The 16,421-nt window shown below is 40.2% G+C and overlaps 1 protein-coding gene across 2 annotated transcripts in view; it reads right to left on the bottom strand.

Annotated features, from left to right (window-relative positions):
• Positions 1-16,421, bottom strand: part of NUP88 (nucleoporin 88) — a 537,460-nt gene that overhangs the window by 141,488 nt on the left and 379,551 nt on the right. For both annotated transcript variants that reach the window (XM_044054045.1, XM_044054046.1), the window contains one exon: positions 9,594-9,741. In XM_044054045.1, coding sequence (XP_043909980.1) covers positions 9,594-9,741 — 148 coding nt within the window. The remainder of the gene's footprint in view (positions 1-9,593; positions 9,742-16,421) is intronic.

Below are 16,421 nucleotides of genomic sequence, written 5' to 3'. Positions count from 1 at the left end.
TGCTTTAGTCTTTGTCTTTGAAGCTGAAGATGGCTTAACATATAGTTGTGTAGGTCTGAAGACATCCTCAAAAGCCGATGCCTGCTCAGCGGCTCTGGACCCATCTGAGGGATTGATTTCCGAGTGTCCAATACCTTGAGTTTCCAGAGGCCCAGTTGGATTCACATGGGAGTTGGTAGCGGCCTGTGGCTCTGAGGTAGCGGGTGCCAGGGGCTACGAAAGCGCCTCACTGAGAGCCGGCAAACCGGCGACTGGCCTAGAAGAGGCTTCGTCGTCGGTTTTGGACCTCGGATGCCTATCCTTGTCCTTGCGTTTTTTGTAAACTCCGGTTGTCGGCTGTTCCGCCGGCGTTATATAATTAAATCTTTGGCCAAAGTAATGAAATGCAAAATCGAACTGACGCTTGATAGTGCGTTGGTTGAATCTAGCACAAAACCGACAGCTAGCAACGTTGTGATCAGGGCCTAGGCAAGGAATACAGTAAGAGTGAAAATCCTTATAAGGTATTTACTTCCCACAAGAAATACAATTGTTAACTTTTTCTGACATCGGTCTGGAGCAAGAAAAAAGTTTCCCCAATGGGGTACTTAGCTTTAATGAAGACTTCGGTTCTGAAATTCAGATTCGAAAATCTCAGGAGTGGGCCGACCGGCACTTGCGAACTGCTTTTGCTTCGGGCACTGCGCGGCAAGAAAGATGGAAGAAACTGGCGTCGGCTGCATCTTTTATACCCCTGGCGCACTGACGTCAGGGAAGAGGCGACAGCTACTGACGCCGGACATAGATTTTGGAATTCTGGTCGACTGCGGGTAGCCTGCCAGCAGGATAACCCAAGAGTAATGACTGCAACAGTGAAACACAATGAACATCTGATCAGACAAAGCCTGACAGGTATGCCACAACAGCCACTTTAGCTCTCAATGGGTCAAGGTCTCTGGACTGGCACCAAAGGAAAAACCTTTTCCATTTAGCTAGATATGATTTTCTTGCACTAGGTTGGCTTCATTCATATTTAGCACATCCTCAAAATACTTGTGCCTACCTGGAATTAAGGTAAGACAATCCAAGCTAGCAGTCTTTAAGAGGCCTGGTTTGGGTATAGAAGGGAATTCTTGTTTTGAGTCAAGAGGTCTGGACAGTGAGGCAAACGCTTTGCACTTTTTTCTTGCCATGCTGCTCAAGAGAGGAAGCCAGTGTTGCCAGAGACAGAAGAGTGGTACTAGGATTACTTCTGGCTTTTCTTCAATTTTAATTAATACCCTCAGAATAAAAGGGATCACAGGCAAAGTTTAAAGGGACAGACCTGTCCAGTTCACAGAGAATGCATCGGTTTCCTATGCTTCTGGAGCTGCTGTTCTGCCACAAAACTTTCTCAGTTGCTTGCTCAGATAGGAAACAAATGGGTCTATCTCCAGCACACCACATAACTTGGTTAGATCCAGAAAGGCATACCTGTTTAGCATAAATTTGCGGGTATCTGCTTGGAAACTGTTCAGCTTGACTGCTAACACATTCTGTACTTAAGGAATATAGGCTGCAGTCAGTGTCACTCCCAGTTTGAAAGTTATGCCCCAGGCTTGCATAAGCAGTCTGCAATACAGGCAAGAACATGTTTTTCATCACTTATGTACCACTTTACATCTGCATTGTTTACCCCCAACTAGTACAACCCCCTGATGTAGGGAAGTTGTGAAGGCTTTCAACAGCACGGATGACAACCATCATCTATTTGATGTTTGTGCACTACTACTTTGTTCTCTTAAGTACCTTGGGCCTGCAGGAGTGCTAAATGAGCCCCCAGGCTAAGTCGGAGGAATCTGTGGTCAGACTCATCATATACATGGGTACCTGAAAGGGCACACATCGATTCTGAGCACACTATGGCATCCACCATGAGCTCCCTCCATTGAGGCAGGGAAGAAGAGTGATTTTGATATCTGAAGGTTGCGTATGCCAATAGCGTTTCTTCCTTAGATGCCACTGGAGTTTCCCTGTTTGTAGGTGTGCTACAGGAACCATTAAGATGCTATGAAACCCAGCAGCCTGAGAAACTCCTTGGCAAGGATCTTTGACTATTGCGGAACATGTTGAAAGTACAGGATCAAATTGGTCACTCTGCCCTGGCGAAGGAAGGGTCTATTAGGGAGGCATCTGAGTACATCCTCAGGGAAACTAGTCTGAGAGAAAGAGAATAACATGACTTTCCTTGTTAATCGTGATCCCAAAGTCCATGCAACAAAGTCAAAGTCAGAGTAAATCCCAGAGCCCATCTGTTGACTCTCTGCCAGGATCAGGCAGTTGTCCAGGTATGGGAAATCTGTATGCCACTTATCCTGCAAACTGTGATCACTGGAGAGAGACATTTTGTGAAGGCTCAGATTAGTGCACAAGCCAAAGTATAAAGAGATGAATTAGTTTTCACCCCCCTACTGTAAATGTTTTCTGACAATAAGGATATAAGATAAGCATCCTTTAGGCCTACAGTCATTAATAAAAGCTATTGAAGGGAGCATAAGTAACAGACTTTGAAGAGTTAGCATTTTCAATATTGTCTCCCTGAAGTATTGTTTTGAGCTAGGATAGATCTAGAACTGGCTTCCATAGACCCTCTTTAATTGGGATCAGGAAGAGTTTTGAGTCAAAGCTTTGCCTTTCCTCCCACATGCAAACCTTTTCAATTGCCCCTGCTCGAAGCATGTCTTAAAATACTTCTGATAAGGCAGCCACTTGGTCTTTGAGAACCGGAAGAATGCCACTTAGGCTTAGCATATCTAGAAATTGCAATCTGTATCCTTTTTCTGATGATGTTTAGCATACTTAGATCTTGTGTAATTTCTTCCCAATTCTCACAGCCTGGCTGAGTCATGGCTGTTCCCTCAGGGTGTCAAAGCCCTAAGGGCCTCCAGCTCATCTCTTAGTTTCACTTGCTATTCTTTCAGTTTCTCCTTCTTCCCTTTGCCAAGTCTAGCAGTTTCACATTTAGGGTAAGGGGCAGAGTTTTCACTGAAATTCCCAGAAAGCTTGATGTTTGGGTCTGAAAAATCTACCTCACATACTATGTAGTTTTATCTTTCTCCTTAATCCTGAGCAGGAGACCCAAACAGGATGTCCCAGTTCAAGAGGGCATTAACGATCTATATTTTGGTGGAGACTGGCAGGGACATGATCCTCAACCAAGTATGTACCCTTATTACAGACACAGCAGATGTTGTCCAGCATGATGAATTCACATTATTATAGCAATATTACTTAGAGTGCTTGGCAACTGCCTCATGAACACAGACAACCCTCTCCTCCTACCACCCAACACTACAACCTGCGAGAGATACACTTACATAGCCAAACTGGAAGCAAAGCTCTCTCCGACCAAGATTGTGCTAGGCAGTCAAGAGGAGAAGGTTAACACCTGCACTACACCACAAGCAACTCATAACCCTTCAAAACCCACACCATCAACACCCACACATAGCAACACTAAACCCACATATGCGGAGGCCCTTAACATTAACCTACTAAAGCAACAAGGACCTCTGAAGCTGAAACGCAAACAAACACCAGTCACAACCAAAGTGACACACAGCTTACAACACCACTGTGCCACCCAACAACAGCCCCTAAGGCAAGGCAATGTGCCCAACACTTTAGTCATAGGTGACTCTACAGTCAGGCACACTGATGTCCCACTCACCAGGCTGAACAAGGAGAAAAAAACAGTCAGCTGCCTGTTGGGTGCCAGGATCCGCCACATAATGCATACACTCAAGTCACTCCACAACAAGTACAAATATGACTCTGTCATTGTCCATGCTGGAGTGAATGACTTGAGACGTACTCCCTGGACTACATGAAAAGAGACATGGAAGAACTATCGGGTCATGTGGCCCAGGCAGGTATGACCCTAGCCCTGAGTAGCATCCAGCTTTCACCCAGAATGATACCACAGTACAAGGACAAAATGATTGACTTCAACAATTGGCTAAGCTTCTGGTGTCATTCAAAAGGGATCCAGTATCTGTCTGCCTGGGAAGACATGATCGACAAACCACGATGCTTTGCCAGAGATAGTCTGCACCTGTCACCTCTGGGATTCAGGTTACTGGTTAAAGCTCTTGCCACCCCTATAGTGCCTTTTTTAGGCAAGGTTCAAAGGACAAAACCACCACCGTAACAGATGCAAGCATGCAAAATCTGAAGGTAATGCTACTCAATGCTAGACGTCTAAACCTCAAAATGCACTCTCTCGAGGCACTCCTAAAAATGGAGAACATGCATATCTGTGCAGTAACTGAGACGTGGTTAAAGGCTCCAGAGAGCACCCCTGCAATACCAGGCTACAACTCTTGCCACACTTTTCGGCAACAAAATCAAGACCTTAGAATTGCTGGACCCATGTCAGACTCCAAACCAGTTACAAGTGGCGTCCCACAAGGCTCAGTCCTGGGACCTCTGTTGTTTGGTATATATTTCTCGGAGGTAAAGGTCAACACGGAAGGACTGTGGCTGACCAAGTTCGCAGATGACTGCAAACTGGGCACCATAATTGACTCTCCAGCTGAAACAAGCATCCTCCAAAAGGGCCTCATAGAAACAGACAACTGGTGCCACAGCCATGGCCTCAAGCTAAATGCCAAAAAGTGTATAGTCATCCCCTTTGGCAAAAACAAAGTGCCCACAAATTACCACATAGGTGGTAATCCATTAAGTACAGAAGAAGTAATTAGGGACCTGGGGACCCAAGTTGATAATCTCTCATTTGACAACCACGTGGCCAAAGTGGTTAGAAAAACATTTTATATAGCCCACCTAATCATGAAGGGATTCACATCTAGATCAGGGGAGGTCATCGTGCCTCTACTAATCCCTCATCAGGCCCATAATCGAATACAATACCCCTTTTGGGATGTACCTTACCAGACACCTGAAGCAACTGGAAAGACCCCAAAAGTACCTCACCAAGAGGATCAAAGGGCTCAAACAGATTCCATATGCTGCCCGGTTAAAGAAACTCCAGCTCTACTCAGTGGCATACCGCCTGCTCAGAGGCGATCTGTGCCTGACATATAAAGCCATAGACAACCCGGAATTAATGGACATGCTGCACCTCAGAAATTCCAAATCCCATCGAGCTACGCGCTCGAGAGACTTGAACTTCAGCACTGAAATAAATAGGACATGCTGGAGGGACAGATTCATAACCCAGAGGCTCCCTTCACTCTGGAATAAAATCCCAGTCCAGGTTAGGCAGAGTCCCTCATTGACTCTCTTCAAGAGGAATCTTGATGAGTGGATGGGAGATCAGAGGTTTACCCCGGCTATCACTTCTGTGTCACTGTTAGACAGAGGCACAGTATACTAACCTCGAAAAAGGGCATAGCAAAATTAATTTAAAATGGGTGGCGAAAGCCAAACACACTCTGGCTAGGCTTATAAATGCCCTAGGGCAGATAGCCTAGTATGAACCTATGAACACTAAAGGTGGAGGAGTGTCCATATTCACTAAGGATATTCACACCTCCAGGCTAGTTGCCCAACACAATGCATCTGAAATTCTCCAGGTGCAACTAACACTAGGTAAGACTGCAATCCAAATTGTAGCTTGCTACAGATCCCCCACCATGCCCCAAGAATCTCACTACACCTTTCTAAACATACTGGAAAATATTAACATTCAACCAAACACCCTAATACTGGGTGATTTCAACAACCCTGCCATTAACTGGGAAAACTACTCGGATACCAACTCCTTTTCCCAACGGTTCTTGGAATTCATAAATTCCAACACCCTGGATCAACTAATCCATTGTCCCACCAGGGGCTCCAATATCCTAGACCTGGTCATTACCAACATGGGAGATAGATGCTCCACACCAGTGGTCACCCCCTCATTGGTCACGTCTGACCATAAGCAAATCACCCTTGACATCCACATCCTGCCTCCACCCCCCAGTAAGGAAACCTTCTTAAAAAACTTCTCCAAAGCCAACTTCATGCTACTGAAGTCAGAAGTGACAAACTTCATGACACCCATGCAGATGGGATCTGAAAGTTTGACTGCAGAATCCTACACTAAGGCACTGTACGAGCACATCCACTCGTGTATGAATCGTGCCATCCCAAATAGAACCAAGATGCTCTCCTCCAAAAAGAGGAAGCCAATCTGGTGGTCCCCTGCTATAAACACACTATACAACAGAAGGAAGAAACTGTTGCAGAAAAGAGGAAAATCCCAGGATGCAAAAAACTCCCTCACTAGCCTCAGTAAGAAGCTGAGATCCCTTATAAAATCCTCAAAAGCTAGTTACGAAAACAAAATTGCCAAAGATTCCAAAGACAACCACAAGGCATTCTATAGTTATGTCAAGAATCTAAATGGCAATGCTCAGATTTGCTCTGAGCTTCAACAGAATGGCATTAAATATACTGATCCCAAGGATATTGCCAATATCCTGGCAGATCGATTTAGTGCCAACTTCAACCCCTTCTCACCCTCTAAAGGGCCCATCTCAATACCAAAAGATTGCCAAATTCAGTTAATCACAGGCACACAGGTAGAAACCGCACTCTCCAAAGCTAAGAATACAGCATCCATGGGACCAGATGACATCCCAGACTGTGTACTACATGAACTACAAAATGAACTGGCACCTCACCTAAGTGTCACGTTTAATCATAGCCTCACCTCAGGCTTCGTGCACACTGAGTGGCGCACAGCTACAGTTGTCCCACTCAAGGCGGATCCACCTTGGATCCCGGGAACTACCGTTCCATCAGTCTGACGAGCCTGATCTGCAAGGGCATGGAACGGATTATCACGGAACTTATAAACAAAGACATTGGCAACCTTCAAACACTGGACCCCACCCAGTTTAGGTTTGTGAAGGGCCGGATATTGTCTCCTGAACCTGAGTGACTTCTTCGAATCAGTCTCCAGAGCTGTGGACGAGGGTAAGGCGGTCCACACAGCCTATATGGACCTCGCCAAGGCCTTTGACACCATCCCCCACTCTGGAATCATAGATAAACTTACTAAGCTGGGCATAACTCCTTACGTCACTTGATGGGTTGCCAACTGGCTTACTGACAGAACCCAGACTGTAAAAGAAGCCGACGCCAAATCCAGCTCCAGACAAGTGACAAGTGGAGTACCTCAGGGTTCAGTCCTGGGACCACTCTTGTTTGGCATCTACTTCTCTGAAGTACAGGCAAACACTAAGGGACGCTGGCTAACAAAGTTCGCAGAAGACTGCAAACTGGGAGCCATTACTGAATCCCCAGATGATGTGGATATTCTACAAAAGGGCCTTACAGAAACAGATGCCTGGTGCAAGAGCAATGGGCTCAAGCTTAATGCCAAGAAATGTATAGTTATCCCCTTTGAAAAAAAAACATGTACCCATGAATTACCACATAGCTGGCAGGACACTAAACATCGAAAGTGTGATGACAGACTTAGGGACACAGGTGGACAGTGGTCTCACTTTCGATAACCACATCGCCACAACAGTCAGGAAATCCTTCTATGTGGCACACCTCATCACTAAGGGCTTTTCATCCAGAAAAAAAAGAGGTCATTGTCCCACTGTACTCATCCCTCATTAGACCCATTATAGAGTATAATGCCCCGTTTGGTACGTACCTCACAAGACATCTGCAACAGCTGGAAAGGCCACAGTAATAACTCACTAAAGGAATCACAGGCCTAAAACAAATGCCCTATGCTGACCATCTAAAAAAACTCCAGCTACACTCTGTGGCATATAGTCTCCTCAGAGACTATCTCTGCTTAACATACAAGGCCATGTCAAACCCTGAGCTGTTGGACATGCTCCACTTAAAGAAATCCCAATCCTTCAGAGCCACATGCTCCAGGGATCTAAACCTTGTCATCATAATGAACAAAACATGCTGGAGGGATAGGTTCCTGACCCAGAGACTCCCCATACTCTGGAATAGACTGCCCATACATGTCAAGCAGAGCACCTCCTTGGCCCTCTTCAAAAGGAACCCTGATGATTGGATAGGCAATAGGAAATTCACCCGGGGGATAATGTCAGTCGTTCTGCTAGACTGGGGTCCCGAGAAGTAAATATTGTGGGAAAAAATATCCAGGGAATTGTTATGGCTAGGCTTGTATAGGCCCCAGGGCCAATAGCCTAGTACCAACCTATGACCCTATTAATGTTTTATTGCACATATGACTAAGAATTTGCACTCCTACCTGAAGAGAAGTATAGACAAGTGCCAGACAAGTAAATTATATTTGAGTAGAGTGAATAAGCTAGCTTAATCACAGCAGAGAGACCAAGGAAGGAACATGGAAGTCAATTTTAAACATTGCAAGTAAAGGAATTCCATTTATAATCCAGAGGAAAAAAGAACTCTTTGTTTAATCTGGAAATGAAAACATGCCTCCAGAAGATCACCCTGATACACTACAGTTCATGGGTCCAGTGAGTCCTTAACCTGAAATTTATCAGATAAGTCTTTTAAGGTACTATATACTCTGCAGCTAGAAGTCATCAGTTCACACAAACTGTAGATAGATTACTTTCTGACAAAGAGGATCAGTTTTTATTTTGAGTTCTTTATGACGAAATAGCATTTTGAACTTCAGACATGAGAGAACTCCATTTTCTATGTTATTCGAAGTTTGCATTTGCAAGGATGGGTGACGTACCTTCTTATATCACTATGCAGCAGGCTCTACCCCTGAACTCCCTTTTCCTAATATAATAAACTCCAAAGTCAATGCAACTTGAGGTAAAGGGGCATTTCCCCTGTAGTAGCCTCCACTACACCACATGTAGCCATAAGACTGATCACTATCAACATCATTTAAATACTGCAAACCCATTCTAAATATCAAACAATGGGAATCAAAGGAACTACGAGTTCCACTAGGAGTTAAGCACAGGTATTTAGAGCTTCGTTCTGGCTCATTAACCATCTCAGCTATATACTGACATACATCTGAGTCAGTTATTCCATAGTTAATAATTCAATAAATAGGCCAGTGTGAAAAAATATCTGATCAACTCAACAGCAAATTAAATTTGAGCCAGAACATTTTTAAGTCACTGCAGGACACTTTCTATTTGCTCCCCTCCCTACAGAAACTTAAAATAATTTCAGTATAATCACCCACACCAAAGAAAACACTGTTGTACAACATGAACAGATTGCAAATGAAAATCCCTTTTGGCTGACCTTCCCAGCAGCTGCAGATCAAAATGTTGTGAATAAAAGTATCTACTGCACCCTACATAAACTCATCAAAACAGATGAGCAAAAAAGAAAAACTGTTGTGTTATCAGTTTAAAATTCCTTTGCTATCTTCATAAACACACATTCCTCCTTGCTTGGGACCAGAACTGCTCTTGCATCAAACCTTGCAACAGAACACTACAAACATCCTACAGCTGTATTATCAGCTGAAAGCACAAATTCACACATTTTGTAGAAATACACTCATGTTCCATCTTTCAATGTGCACACATTTTTTCATCTCCGACAAAATTAATACAGCTGTTTCTAAGAAAATGCATACCTGGCTCTAGCTTTAAAGTGTTATATACTCAAAATCAGTCAAGTACCTCTGTGTAACTTGATTGGGCAGGTGAAATCAGATTCCAGCTGCTCGTCTTCACCAGGGGCAAGTTTCAAAGCTAGTTCCAGAGTCACACACTCAAACACGTAGAGAGAGGGAACAAGCTCCAACTTGGAATCCCAAGATTCAGTGAACTGCAGGATGACAAAAAGCTTAATTAAAATAATCATACACAAATATTTTTGTTTATAATAAAATCCTGATGTTAACCAAGTGAGTCTTTATTTGAAACTTTAAGTGCATTACAGGACAGCCAGAGCCAAAAGAAAAGGCTTGGATGTCATAGTTTACAAAAGCAGCAGTGTGGCCAGTTTTGGAAGAAACACAATAAAAAAGGTTCTGGAGTATGTACAACAGTTTGCATCTTTATGTGCAATATTTGTTGCCATTTTCGTCTGCCTTACTTTAACTTTGAACTATCTATGCAGAATTTCTTCCCTTTAAATGAGCATTACCATTTCCTCAGTCCCAATCAATAAAATAAATATTTAATATTATAAATTAATATTTAATTAATTTAATATTTAAATAAAATATTTGACTGGTGGAAGGACAGTGTTCTACATTCGCTTTAGTTCTCTGAAGTAAATTCACTGCAAATTTATGTGCATTTCTGTTAAGGCATAATAAAAAGTACTGTAAAACGAACACCAACTTCTGGAATACGGAAAAATGGAAGTAACAGCACAAACCACAGACGGTGGCTCCTTCAGCCCAAAGTCACCACGACTTACTTCTGCCCGGGTGTCCGGACTAAACGAAAAGCAAGTTCAGCCCAAAGTCACCGTAGCTTGCTTCTGCCCGGGTCTCCGGACTAAACAAATAGCAAGTGCAACAAACGACTCCTCCTCGAAAAGTTTAAATGCTTTATTTCACAACCCAAGTTCCGTGAAACGCATAAAGCGTTTTTCGTTTGAATCAATGTTCAAACTTCATCAGACAAACTCTGGTTATCGCGCCAGTACGCGTTTAAATACCACAATTGATGATGTCATAAAACTTTAAACAAACAGTCACGTTTAAAAACATTATTTAAAAACATTATGTTTAAAACAAAACAGTTCTATATAAATATATTAAACATATTAAACCAAAAATATGTGTACATAAACTATATATGTTATTGTTATTATGTTAAATGTAATACGCTTTCTCTATAACTAATAACATATTAAAATAATTTCTGTAAAGCATATGTGTATTATGTACGTATATGTCCACCTAGGGACCATAGTATACTATTCTCATGACATCTTCTTATTGTAGGTAATATATATTATTATAAAATCATCTGATCTTTTAAAATATAAAGTTTTTGTTTAATCTAATATATAACCTATTAACATATTTCAACATATACTGGCCTGGACAAGGAAATCTATGAAAGTGAAACCCTACCAAACATTTGATATATCCCTGAGGATGAATATGAATATTAAAAAATATGTGTAAAAATTATGTTATTGTTTAAAAAAATTATTATATGTAAAACTACCTCCCTTAAACTATACTTGACCATTTTATTCTATTCCTTATATATAATGATAATGTTTTTTACTAATTTAAAACTTTAAGTTAAGTAGTCACATGTGTTTCTCACAACAATACTTCTTTATCTAAATAAACTTTTTAGTTTTAGTAAGCATGTGATTGAACAAACTTCGTTCAATCCTGGGTCTCTACAAGATGTCAAACGTAACTGCCATTCTAGTTCTTTTTTCTCAAGGACCAACTTCAACACGTTTTCATGTGTCAAATCCGTGTAATTTGTTTGTACTTGATCAATGACCATAAAGTTAAATGTGTGTCCTATATTTGCATTACAGTGTCTTGCCAGAGCATTTTCTTCTTTATTTTTTCTAATGGCATAGGTGTGCTCATATATCCGATCTCTGAGTCGTCTGTCCGTTTTCCCCACATAAAATGACGGACATGTCTCACATTGGGCCAAATACACTACTCTTTTGCTGTTGCAGTTATAATTGCCTTTTATAGTGTATGTTCCTTTTCCAATGTTAAACCTATCTGTAGTAGTTATATAACTACAGTACCTACATGAGCCACACTTCTTGGTGCCTCCCTTTCTTTTTGTGATATGTTCCTTACTCTCTAACAATTGTTTTAAGTTCTTACCACGTCTATACGTTATGATTGGTCCATCATTTAGGATTTTGGCCAACTCCCTGTCTAGTGACAAACTCGACCAATATTTTCTAACTGTATAGCAAATCTGGTTAGCTTCTGGGCAATATGTAAAAATAAAGGCTGTGTTGTAATTTTTGTCTTTCCCGCCAGTGTTTTCTATTTCTACTTCTGTTGTTTCAGGGTGTTCTGTATGGACTTCCCCTATTTCAATACTGCCAGTGCTCCCACCACTCTCCATCTGGAATGTCCTAGTTAAAATTGCTTTATAAGTTCCATTTTCCCTCTTTCTCTTTACTTCTTTAAATATACCTTCCAGAAAACTAACTGGATAGCCTCTATGTGAGAACATTTGGTGTAAATTGCTACATTCTGTCTCAAAATCTTGATTCAAGGTGGTCATTTTGGCTGCTCTCACAAGTTGCCCCTTCACCACTGATTTCTTTTGGTGAAGGGGATGTTGGCTAGAGAAATGAAGGTAAGTATTTGAAAAAGTTTCCTTTCTATGTATTTTTGATACATAGCCATTTGTAGTTTTATTTAACTCTATATCCAAAAAGTTTACTTGCATTTTGTCAAATTTCATCGTAAACTTAAGGAAGGTGGTGGTGGCTGTAAGTTGTTCAACTAACTTTGTTGCTTCCTCTTCTTGTCCTTTAGTCAAAATAAAAATATCGTCCAGAAACCTCTTATACATATGAATGTCAGTACTCCAAGTTTGGTTTAATACATATTTTGTTTCCCAATATGCTAATACTATGTTTGCAAAGCTACCTCCTACTGGGGACCCCATTGCCACTCCAGACTTTTGAATGTACAACTTCTTTTCAAAAGAGACAAAATTGTTTTTAAGTATACATTCCAGTAGTTTCTCCACAATTCTACATTCATTTTGTGTTGCTCCCTTTGATTTTATAAACTCCACTACCCATTTGTTTCCCAAATCTTGTGGTATACAAGTGTATAGATCACAAATGTCTATAGTCACAAAATTCAGTGACGAATCATATTGTGTGTTTTGTAAATCTTCCAAAAAGGACCAAGAATCTTTTAAAATTTGTTTTTGAGTTCCTATATACTTTTTTAACAAACCATCTTCAAATTTAGCGCAAGGATATGTTATCGATTGCCTTGCGTCTACCAAAGTACGGAAAGGTGGATTCCTCAAATTTTTGTGGAGTTTAGGGATGCCAAATATTTTTGGTATCCTTGGGGCTAAAATAGTTAAGTAGTGGTTTTGTTCAATGGTAATTAGTCCTTCCAAATATAGGTCGTTAATAATCAATCTTATATTATGGTGGGCTTTATTTAGTTCATTTCTACTGGAGTTTTCATAAGTGTCCTTCTCTAACAAATTTAACATCACTTTAGAATAGTCTACATTGTGTACTACCACTAGCCCTCCTCCTTTGTCAGGTTTCATCAGTCTTATTGGTAGAATCCTAAGGGAAGAAAGAAGGCTATTTTCTTCACATGTAATATTTGTGTTTTTATTTACGTTTCTATTCCTTGTGTGACCTTTTACTATGTTCCTAAATTCATTTTCGCACAAAAATTCATACATACATAGTAAAGGGTTTGATGGTGGGTTAAAACTGCTAGCCACATATAGCTCATTTGTGGTGTTGTTATTTTCACCCCCAAACATAATATTTAAATTCAGTTTCCGCATAAACATCTTAAAATCAATCAATAATTCTACTATATCACAACTTTTTGTTGGTACAAAGGTTAATCCCTTGGCAAAAAGTTCAACTAAAACTTTATCAATGTAGCATTCAGTAAAATTATAAATTGTGAAGTCTCCAGTTTTATTTGTAATTGTCTCTACCAATGTCAATTCCACTGTTTGTTCGTGCTCCTGGTATTGTACTGTCTCCTCTGTACATTGCCTGGCGGTGGTCTCCAAGTACCCCCCCTCCCCCCTCTGAAGTTTTTTTGTTGTTGTTGTCGTTGAGGCTGCTGGAAGTGTTCTTCAGAGTGCCAGTCCATATTATTCCCTCTATTGAAAGTTTCATTTTGGACTTGTTCTTCTTCTATTGCACAGTCATCTCCAGTAGCCTCAAATTCTAAGTCTAAATTTTGAACATTTTCATTGTGGTTCTGGTCGTTGTCTTTTGAACCATACCTTTCAAAATTGTGGGGTTTGTTAAAATGGGGGTTTTTTGGTCTCCCATTTTTGTTGTTAAGAATGTTCGGAGGTTTTGGGAAGGCTGTCCCCTGCTCATAAGCTTTCAAATCCCTATTTAATTTTTTAATTTTAATAGTCTTCAGTTTCACCATTTTTGTGCAATACTTGTCAATGTTCTGTCAAATTCATATTCGTACCTATGGAAATTTAAGTCATTTTTAATGTCTTTTTCTAAAGCAGTAGTCTCTGCTATCAGTACATCCAATGCTATCTGGTAATGTTTTGTCATGCACCTTAGGATTTCCAATCCATGCTGGTATAACCCTGTTAATTCATTAAAAAATGCTGATCCGAATTCTAACCCGTTTGGGTAAGAAAATAATCTTAATCCCTTCGGTACAATGTTCTCTCTTATACATTTATTTAAATAGTTGAGTTCTAATTGTGCTTTTTTCATTTTAAATAAATTCGTGTCAAATATTTTTAGTTTTTCTATTAAATTGGATGTACTTACTGCTTCAGTTGTGTCTACACCAACACTTTGTTCTCCATCAAAAGTGAGTTCATTACTGAGCCAATTCCCAGTGTCGAAGGTAGTATCCAATGCCCTTAGGTTTCCTGTTGTACGCTCTCCTAGTAGTTCATTAGGTGCCAATGTTCGATTTACTTTAATAGTTCCATTTCCTTGTCCCCCGTTGTTTTTCATAGTTCTAATACAACCTGAAGTAGTTGGTTGTTGACTGGACCCACTTACATTATCCACCTTTTCAGTAAGTGTGTCCAGGCGTCTATTTATTAACTCGAGCAGCTGTGTCAGGTTTCCCTGTGAGGGGCATTCCCCCTCCGTTGGTATATCCATCTATTGTAGTTAACGGCTGACTTCCAAACAAACTAAGAACTGTAAAACGAACACCAACTTCTGGAATACGGAAAAATGGAAGTAACAGCACAAACCACAGACGGTGGCTCCTTCAGCCCAAAGTCACCACGACTTACTTCTGCCCGGGTGTCCGGACTAAACGAAAAGCAAGTTCAGCCCAAAGTCACCGTAGCTTGCTTCTGCCCGGGTCTCCGGACTAAACAAATAGCAAGTGCAACAAACGACTCCTCCTCGAAAAGTTTAAATGCTTTATTTCACAACCCAAGTTCCGTGAAACGCATAAAGCGTTTTTCGTTTGAATCAATGTTCAAACTTCATCAGACAAACTCTGGTTATCGCGCCAGTACGCGTTTAAATACCACAATTGATGATGTCATAAAACTTTAAACAAACAGTCACGTTTAAAAACATTATTTAAAAACATTATGTTTAAAACAAAACAGTTCTATATAAATATATTAAACATATTAAACCAAAAATGTGTGTACATAAACTATATATGTAATTGTTGTTGGGAAGTCCATACAGAACACCCTGAAACAACAGAAGTAGAAATAGAAAACACTGGCGGGAAAGACAAAAATTACAACACAGCCTTTATTTTTACATATTGCCCAGAAGCTAACCAGATTTGCTATACAGTTAGAAAATATTGGCCGAGTTTGTCACTAGACAGGGAGTTGGCCAAAATCCTAAATGATGGACCAATCATAACGTATAGACGTGGTAAGAACTTAAAACAATTGTTAGAGATTAAGGAACATATCACAAAAAGAAAGGGAGGCACCAAGAAGTGTGGCTCATGTAGGTACTGTAGTTATATAACTACTACAGATAGGTTTAACATTGGAAAAGGAACATACACTATAAAAGGCAATTATAACTGCAACAGCAAAAGAGTAGTGTATTTGGCCCAATGTGAGACATGTCCGTCATTTTATGTGGGGAAAACGGACAGACGACTCAGAGATCGGATATATGAGCACACCTATGCCATTAGAAAAAATAAAGAAGAAAATGCTCTGGCAAGACACTGTAATGCAAATATAGGACACACATTTAACTTTATGGTCATTGATCAAGTACAAACAAATTACACGGATTTGACACATGAAAACGTGTTGAAGTTGGTCCTTGAGAAAAAAGAACTAGAATGGCAGTTACGTTTGACATCTTGTAGAGACCCAGGATTGAACGAAGTTTGTTCAATCACATGCTTACTAAAACTAAAAAGTTTATTTAGATAAAGAAGTATTGTTGTGAGAAACACATGTGACTACTTAACTTAAAGTTTTAAATTAGTAAAAAACATTATCATTATATATAAGGAATAGAATAAAATGGTCAAGTATAGTTTAAGGGAGGTAGTTTTACATATAATAATTTTTTTAAACAATAACATAATTTTTACACATATTTTTTAATATTCATATTCATCCTCAGGGATATATCAAATGTTTGGTAGGGTTTCACTTTCATAGATTTCCTTGTCCAGGCCAGTATATGTTGAAATATGTTAATAGGTTATATATTAGATTAAACAAAAACTTTATATTTTAAAAGATCAGATGATTTTATAATAATATATATTACCTACAATAAGAAGATGTCATGAGAATAGTATACTATGGTCCCTAGGTGGACATATACGTACATAATAT

Source organism: Protopterus annectens, chromosome 13.part0 (genome assembly GCF_019279795.1).
Source record: "Protopterus annectens isolate FY-2018-M chromosome 13.part0, PAN1.0, whole genome shotgun sequence".
Taxonomy (NCBI): Eukaryota; Metazoa; Chordata; order Ceratodontiformes; family Protopteridae; genus Protopterus; species Protopterus annectens.
The sequence above is the reverse complement of the archived record's forward strand: the minus strand, read 5'-3'. Positions and strand labels throughout refer to the sequence as shown.